At 40.8% G+C, this 8,932-nt stretch overlaps 1 protein-coding gene across 1 annotated transcript in view; it reads left to right on the top strand.

Annotated features, from left to right (window-relative positions):
• Positions 1 to 448: 448 nt before the first annotated feature.
• Positions 449 to 8,932, top strand: part of SPG7 (spastic paraplegia 7 (pure and complicated autosomal recessive)) — a gene marked incomplete at its 5' end in the record, with an annotated part of 31,278 nt that continues 22,794 nt past the window's right edge. The window contains 5 exons of the mRNA XM_009574745.1: positions 449 to 475; positions 1,252 to 1,354; positions 2,689 to 2,778; positions 7,482 to 7,732; positions 8,715 to 8,854. Coding sequence (XP_009573040.1) covers positions 449 to 475; positions 1,252 to 1,354; positions 2,689 to 2,778; positions 7,482 to 7,732; positions 8,715 to 8,854 — 611 coding nt within the window. The remainder of the gene's footprint in view (positions 476 to 1,251; positions 1,355 to 2,688; positions 2,779 to 7,481; positions 7,733 to 8,714; positions 8,855 to 8,932) is intronic.

Here is an 8,932-nt window from a genome sequence, read left to right as displayed (position 1 = left end):
CGGCCCGGCGGGGTGATCCGCCTGCGGGGCCGGAGCACCCGAGAAGGCGGCGAATGGGCGGGGAGCTGGGTCAGCCCTTACGGTGTTTAAACGGGCGCTTGCTTCGAGACAGCGCTTTCCTTGGAAGGTTTCTGAGGTTAGACCAGGCCAAAGGCCTGTCATTTCAGTGCTATGTAACAGTAACTTGAGGGAAGAGAACACCTGGGCTATCATAAGCAAGAAAATGTTGATTAAAGGCTTTTTTCTAACATCACTTTGTGCTGGCTCTTTGCATCCCTGGGGGTATAAGCACCCACCACATTGGTGCGTGCCGCAGATGTGTTTTCCCCATCTTGCAGTACTGCTGATACTGCGGGGCTCTCCAGCACAGCCCTTAATGTAGAAGGCAAGGTTCTTGTTTAAACTAGGCCTCCAATGTGACTTAAGACTGTTTTCTGTTTTTCTTCAGTGCAGTGAAGAAGCACTGGCAGTGCAAGTAGGCGATGGAGGAAGAACAATTGTGGGAGTGCTTTGTGAATCATGCCAGGTTTTTCTGTGATCAGTTTAAACTAGTCTAAGCTGTTCTGTTTTAGAAAGTATCGATCCCAAGAGCTTACCATCTCAGGCCAGCACAAGCTGGTGTTGCTGCCCAGCAAACCAGGAAAAAAGGGTGAGGGATTTCAGCCTAGTCAGTGTCCCCGTCTGGTTTGCTGCACAGAAATTTGTGCCTGTGGAGTAGAGAGGGGTGGTGAGACAGGGATCACCCATCGGAGAAGGGGCAAGACTTGTGTGCAGTGAGAGTATTAGTAAATGTTAGTTCAAATATTGTGAAGTTGCCTTTAAATGTGAATATCAACTGCAGGATTACAAGTGAATTACCATGGGGAAATAGCTGTGTTGTCCTTACTGCTGTGCAGCAGGGTTACAAAGTAGTAGTCCTTAAGATTTCCTGTTGTGGGAGGGTATCTTTACATTTTAAGAACTGACTTCCAACATTTATTTAGAGTGAAGAACAGAGATGCAGGGAGGAAAAAGATAAAATTTTCCAGTGTTTTGAGTATATGTTTCTATTTAAAACTTTCTTTAAATTGGATTATAAACAACATCTTCAAAGTCACATACAAGTTCACAGCACAACCAGGAAATAATGTCCAGGTTTCCCATATTTTTATGTTTAGAAATCATAATCTCGCGGAAAACAGAAAGGATAAGCAGTCATAGTACTTTTCCAACAGTCGTCTTTTATTCTTTTTTCTTTATCTTCCTCCTCAGAGCCTTCTGTCACAAACACTTTCCCCCACATGTCAAGGTCTCAGTGGAGTCCTGGTGAAACAACACATAATTCGAGATCCAGTCAGGCTTTGGAATCTCTTGGGTGAGTCCAGAAGAACAACTGTACAGGTGGAGGGGAAAAGGTCTTATTTAGTAATAGTGTTGACTTTTCCTTACCTTCACTGTCTGCGTTTCTGAAACGGAAATAAAGCTGTTCCATTCTTGGCTTTGGGAGCTGTGTGCCCTTTTGCAGGGGTTCTAAGTTTTTGTTTGGTGACAGGGATGAACAATGGCACCTTTCTGCAAGGAGGTCGGCGTGATTAAGCACTTGAGTCATTAGACCTAAAAGCTAATTTAAAAACTGCAGTCTTTAAAGTAGAGAATCTTTCTGTGCCTCATTAGCAAAGCCTATGAAGAAAACATCATTCACCTTTGTCAGAAATCACATCATATGACCTTGCTGAAAGCCTTGCATTGGAACAAGTTAAAAGTGTATGTTAGAAAATGTTACCTGAATTCTTAGAGCAAAAGCACAGAAATGTAAAACAAAGGCAATTATTCTTCTCGCAACCCTCTTCAAATTGGGAAGACAAGTTTGCTGATGCCTTTGAGATTTGAACAAAACTGGTCACGGCTGTTCTGGCCAGTGTGGACCTGGTGAGCTTAGGCTGCTTTCCCTTGAGAGGGTGTTTTTCTTTTTTAAGTTTAAAAATATATGCGTAATCTTTCAAATGGCAGTGATCCTCTAGTAGAATTAGCAGGGGACGAGTAGTCCAGTTTCTGGGCTTATTCCTCTTTCCAGATCCTTTGTGAAAGACCATGGGAAATGGAAGCTGCTGTCCTCAAGTCAGTTTTCCTTCTGAACTTCTTGCATTTTCCTGGCGAAAAAGTCTTCGCTTATTGTTTTGTAGCAATAACTGTGAATCTTACTGTTTGTAACCTTACTTTCTTGGCTTTTATTAGAGTATCCTAACAGCATTTACTGAGAAACCTACATTTAACTCCAGCACATACATTTCCTTTCATAAGCATTTACAGCTCCTAGTGTGAGGCTGTTCTTAACTGACCATACCAGTGTTAACTATGGTTTTATGACTTCAGAAATGCATACGTGTTTCAACACTGAAGAAAATTCTCCAAATTATTTTCTTTGCCACATTAAAATGATCTCTAAACAAAGCCATATTTTGATTGGAATGTCAAAAAATATGTATTATGTAAGGAAACTGAAGGAGTCTGTCCCTCCCATTACTCCCTCTGGCAAGGCTGTACCGTTTCCTTGGCACACGAACGAAGCTGCGCAACTTGGGTGGTAGATGTGGAGCTTAGCTTTCTCTGCATTTGGAACTCACGTGTATTTCTGCCATCCTCAGTCTCCCTCTCTCACTGTCTCCTGAGGTCTTCTGGTAGTAACTACTTAACTGTGCTTGCCTGCAGGTAGCACTCACTATTTTACTACTTCAAGCTCTCAAGGGAGTAACCAGAAGAATGGAGGATTCAAAAAGAAATCTCCGCAGGAGGACGAGGGTATGTATGTGCCAAGAAGATATTTAATGAAACAAACCATGTGTGAGGGGTAATGGTGGACAGCATGGAAGATCCACCTTAATGCTTCTGTCTCTGGGTACTGTAATTTACCACCTTTACAAGCCCATGGCTAAGAACAAGTTTGAAGGGGTATTTTGGCTTAGACGTTGGAATACTAAAGTTTAAGATGGATTATGAAACTGATTCTCTTTCTGTGCTGCTTTGCATCCTGTACAAATAATTTCATTGATGTTTGCCTTAGTTTTGCCGCTTTACAAAGGGGAACAGTAGTATTTACTGAGTTTTGATTTGGAGGTTTTGTTGTAGAACATCTTGACTTAATAAAGAACTGAATTTAGTTAATGCAAGTTTAAGCTGGATTCTGTTTTTTTTCCTTATTTCGTTTACCTTCACTGTGGATGTGTCTCTACTTCTAATGCTTTACAGAGCTCAAAGTTACAAATAGATTCCTTAGAGAGTTCTTAGCTGTGTTACTAATGGCACTTGCTTAGAATTTTTCTTCTTTTTAGAATCAGTCTTCCTAGATACTGGTTTTTGCACGTCTTATACTGCCTAAGCCCCAGGCATCCCGCTGTACAGGACTTTCTGAAAATGAGTTTTATCTCAATAAATGTGTTCTGGAACCTAGGGATCTACATCGTGTGCCAGATTATGTTGAGAAGCAGAGGAGTGCCCTCTCTGTACCTTAAGTTTAAGGGGGTGAGGAATTTAATGACACTAATATGCGGTGGGGGTGAAGGGGAATAGATTTTCACCAAACGTTTTTCAAATATGAGTGGATTTGTGGGTGTCCCTTCAAGTCTTGGTATTGTTGTCAACTTTCTGCTATTTGTAGATTGGCAACAGCTGCATTCCATTTAAAAAGTGTAATTTGACTCTTCCACTTCTGTAAAGAAAATTCTTTGCTCATTTGCGAGTACATGGTCTTTCCCTCCAGCCTCCCAAGAACTGAAATGCATGCAAAGATTTTCTAGGCTCTGGATAAGGCATGTGTTCAGACTCTGATGTAGATTTTTATCTGTGAGGTCCCACAGCTGATGGCATGTCCTGTATCTATGGGCCTGGTGGGGCAGTTTAAGAAAGATGTCAGAAGTGGCTCAGGTGAAGGTCTCATTCGTCTGTCTCCTCAGTAATGCTTGCAGAAGCATAACAAAGACCTGATCATTTTCTTCATTTTATGACATTAGTTGATGCTTGCAGAGGCTGGTGATGTCCTAAGAGAGTTTCTGTGGCTATCTGTTGTGCTGCTTGTTTCCTGGACCCTTGAGTGAGGGATAAACCTTCTGTAGATGGTGGGCTCCAGACCTTTGTACTGTGAGTTGGAAGGCACTTAGCATCGTCTTTAAGTCACACAGACTGAAATACAATTTTATCAATTATATAAACTTTTACCTAGGTGTCATCAGGTAATATAATAGCTTGGTTTTTCCTTTGTTGTGCTTAAACACAATGGTAGAATCCTCTTGGACTAACTAACTTTTGAAGTAAAAGCAGTCAGCTGCTGATGACTTTTAGCCTGACTTGTGTCACTGCGTGCAATCTCTTTAAGGCAAGAGCAGTGGCTTTGCCTGTTTGATCCATTTAACTGGGCTGAAGTCTTCAGTGGGATGTGAGTGCAGGTATCACAGAGTCCTTGTTAAGGAAGTCAGAGCTTAGAGGTTGGGGCCCTTAGTGTTTGCAAGACCACACAGCGTGACTGTGAGCACTGTGCCTTGAATAAATGTTGTAGCTGTTGAAATTAGTAAACGGTAACATGCCGTTCGGTGGCGTCTCTTCTCCTGTGATTAATGGGTAGCTTGACTTTGGGAGGTGGAATGCTACCCCATGTCTCCAGGGGAATACTCATCTCTGCAGTAATTATTACAAAGAACTCTTCAAACTGTCACTGCAGCCCTTGCAAGATTTTAATCGGAGAGTTCAGATTTGGGGTTAATGGCAAATCATTGCTTCATGGAGGCTTTTTGAGACTAAAAAGCTGGAAGTATTCCCACAGCTGTTGCTTGCAAGTGTCAAATCCAGTTACTGGTTCTCATTTACTGAATATTGTGGGGTAGCTTATTATGGTGCAATATGAATGTTAGACTGTAAAGATAGTCATACTTTACATAACTTAGAAACAGATTGATTTTGTCCTTAATTAAATGCAGAGTAGAGGAAAGCTTTGTGTTGGCTTCTGGCTTTCTAGAAATGGTGTTTTTTCCTGAAATTATTCAACTGCAGGTTAAAGGTCCTAGACAAGCCTAATTCCTGGAAATTGGAGAAGTTGTTTATGTCGAGGTGTCTAGTGGCCAGCTTTTATCCTGTGGTGATCTTTTTGTGATAGTATCCTCAGTTATGTGTGCTTTAGAACATATTATATGTCTCCTCACTTTGTCTGAAATTTAATACAGAACAGTGCTTTAGCAATAGTTGACTCTGACATCTCCAAGGAACTTGCATAGCGATAGGTGGACTTTCTGTCGGTTCTCACTTTTCTAGAGTAATTTCTCTTCTCTATAGAATTTTTTTTATTTAGAACTTGCTCAGCTTTTCAGGATATTGCCTAGACTAAGGCCTCTATCGTACTATATTTTAATTTTCTTTAATAGGACTATAGTAGATGTCATCCTGCAGCTTTGTGATGAATTGCTTTGTTCTAATAAAGCTGGATCTAGCAGATAACACAGAAGTGAGAGGATGGCATTGAAGAACAAAGTGGATGGGCTGGATGCAGTGTCTGAGCTTGTCACTGTGTTTTGAAATTATGACCTTATCTGAAAAGCTGCATTGTTTCTATTTAGGAACAAGCCTTTCCTGTTAAATGTGGAGCAGAGCTAGGAAATGAGTGAAAAATGATGCTGCCTATCTGAAGGACAGAGTACTTTTTTTAGCGTCTGACTGGGTCATATGTTTGTCTCTTGGTTTTGTTGCAGTGTGTGTAGGGTCTAATTGGTGGCTAGTGATAAATGCTAGTGTCAGAACATTTGTTATGAATTTGCAAATAAATCTCATCTGGGCTGCAGCAGGCAGATGCACTAGCAGTCCAGTGGTGCAGAATTAATTTATATCTGGGTGTAGAATAGTATTTATGTATGCCATGTTGCTATTGATGTTAAATTATATATCAAGAACAAGTGCTAAATTATACATCGAGAACATCCACATATGACTCGAAAGAGGAAAAGATATTTGTTGTCATCTGAACAACTCAAACACTAGCTAGCAGTTGACATTGAACTGTGCTGTGGTAGTCCTTCGCAGACCACAGAATTTTAAATTTGCCTATGCGGTGCAAAAAATGTTGGGAGTCCGAAAAAAAGGTTTGGTGGCAAATACTTAAGTAAACCATCCCTTTTTCTCATGCCATCACTTCAGTAAAGGTGGGGGAAAGCACAACTCGCATGGGAGTGTTGTGTATCTTTGATATAGATCCTTAATGTGACAAGTTATCAAACTTTTTTAAACACGAGGTTACTTGTGTAGCATGGGAGAATATCTGTGCAATTTTGTTAAGACAGTGAGATTGATTTGCATTATATTTATGTGCATAGGTAAGCTGCGTATCACGTCTCCTGTGCTATTTCAGATTTACTGCAAATGCAGATATTTTCTTAGTAGGAAGGTAGTAGAAATGTCGTTGGTCTCGTGATACAGGATGCCAGCAGATCAGGAGCTCACCAGGAAGCAATTACCTCTTATAATACTGAGCTACGTGATTTACCAGTGACACTATGACTGGTTTTACTCACTCCTGATATTTTCCGGCAGATATGTTGGCAACAGCCTGAGGACTAGGCAGTGTAGAAGCATGTTATATAGAAGTAGGCTATAGTCCTTCTTGAGTTTGATTTTTAGCAACAAGGGTCCAATGGCTTTATTTGGCCTATGTCCGTATTAGGCCAGGCAAATGAGATAGTCTCTCATTTTAGAATAGAATGACGTTTGGGGGGATTGTAATGGGTCTAGTGGACTATGACCATCTGAAGTCTCCTGGGCCAGGATTAGACTGCCTTGAAACAGGAAATGCTGATCAGAGCTCTTCAAAATATGTCTGAGATTGCTGTTTGTCTTTGTACATGATCAATAACTTCTGGAAGTGAGGGGCTTTCTTTGGCTCGCCTGATGCTTCAATTCCTCCTCTTACTGAAACAACAATTAAAATGAAAGAGGTGATCCTCCATCATCTTCTCTGTGTACACAGTGCCTCACTGCATGGCTTTTGGGGCATTGGGAAACAGCTGAATACAGCCACAGCAATGTCATACAAGCAGATTTTTTTCTGGCTAGCAGGATGCAAAATTTGCCTCCTTCCGGGCAACTGTTAAGTTTACATCCAAGAGCTTGTGCTTTCATAACCAGGCTTTTAACCTGGTGCTGTTCCATGTGTACAGCTGAGGCCCTGTAGTCTGACAGTCTAGAAGCCAGAAAGGTTTGGGAATGTCATGCAATCCAAAAAACTGACCCACTTGCGTAACCTTGGGCAAGTCACACAACCGCCTTTGTGAGCCAAGCCAGGAAATTGCCTGTGCAATGCAAGTTAGGTACTGCTTCTGAGTCTAGTCCTTCAGGAGAAACCAAACATGCAACAAAAAAAACCTGACAGGTACTGTTGTGTTAATCTTTGTCATTTAATTGTCCCTTCTTTGGGTCAGAAAGCTCCGCAATTACATGCTCATAATCTTTCTTCTCTTTTTTTTCTAAAGAGGAGGAGAAACGCCGGAAAAGGGAAAATCAGATGCATCTTGAACGCTTACGGGCACTCCTCATCATAACTTTCATAGTGCTGATGTTTCGATTCACGGTCAGCGAGAACAGAGAAGGGACCAACATTTCCTGGAACTACTTTGTGAATGAGATGCTGGCAAAGGGGGAGGTCCAGAGAATTGAAGTGGTGCCAGAGAGCGATATTGTGGAAATTTATCTGCACCCAGGAGGAACTCCGCATGGACAAGTTGTGAGTGGCTTTCTACATTAGAATGAATGATCTTAGCTTGTACTGTTGAAAAGAATCGAATTAATGAATATATGTTTGGTAAAACTCTAGCTGGTAAATTTGCTCTTCATTAATTTTTCTTTCTTGTATTTGAAGTTCAGGGGACTTCTGTAACTCATACCAACGTGGAAACTAAGACTTTTATTTTAAATTGTAAAAATAATTAATAATGGCTTGGAAGAAAATCTTACGTACGTCTAAAAAGCTGGAAAAATTCAGTAGTTTTTTTCTTACTGGCTCAGTCTGATATGTGAGAAGGTGTCTAGAAGATTGTAAACTCTTATTACTAGATCTTGTTTCAAAAATTTTCTCCTATTTGGATTTTAGTTGCAGGTGTTCTGTCAAACTCCATCAGACTTCCTTCCTAATCTTCCAAAATGGAAACAAAGCAAAGTTTGATTATATGCTTACTTCCAAGAGTTGCTGCTAAGAATCATTACAAACTGGCTTAAGAGATTAAAATACTGTTCTTGGATGCATCCCATTTTGTTCAGTGACTTATGGTCCATTTGCAAACTGCTGGATGAAATTCATTTCTGACGAAGATACAGGAACAAGATCCAAGAAGTCTGAGTGGAGCACAAGACACCACCTTACCACTGATGTAGTTTTCCATATATAGTACAAAATTTTGTCTAGCCCAAGTATAATTGGGTTTGTAATACTAACTTCATCCTTCAGCTTGCCTACAAAGTTGTTGCATCTCCTTGTTTCTAGAGAGCTGAGACTTAGTTCTTGACTTTTATGCCTTCATAAGGCACTGAAAAGACTAGAGGTGTTCCGAAGTTCATTTGGAACCCCAGTGTCAGTTACCTGCACATGAGGTCATTGATGCAGCATCAAAGGCTTTTATCTGACTTGTCCATGTTGTGCACTTCTTCTGCACATCGCTGTGTCCTTGTACTACAATACTTATATACTGCTTTTGATTGCATGTCCCCAGAACGTTACCCTGTTGTACACAATGCGGGTGGCAAACATTGACAAATTTGAAGAGAAGCTGAGAGCTGCGGAGGATGAGCTGAATATTGATGAGAGAGAGAGAATCCCTGTTTCCTACAAACATCCTGGCTTTTATGGAAAGTATGATATAAATTTATGCTTACTGTTGATCTTATACTGATGACAACATCCCTCAGTTAGAGAGGAAAGCCCCTTTCA

The sequence above is a fragment of the Fulmarus glacialis genome, unplaced genomic scaffold (assembly GCF_000690835.1).
Source record: "Fulmarus glacialis isolate BGI_N327 unplaced genomic scaffold, ASM69083v1 scaffold16563, whole genome shotgun sequence".
Lineage (NCBI taxonomy): Eukaryota > Metazoa > Chordata > Aves > Procellariiformes > Procellariidae > Fulmarus > Fulmarus glacialis.
This window is presented reverse-complemented; position numbering and strand designations above follow the sequence as displayed.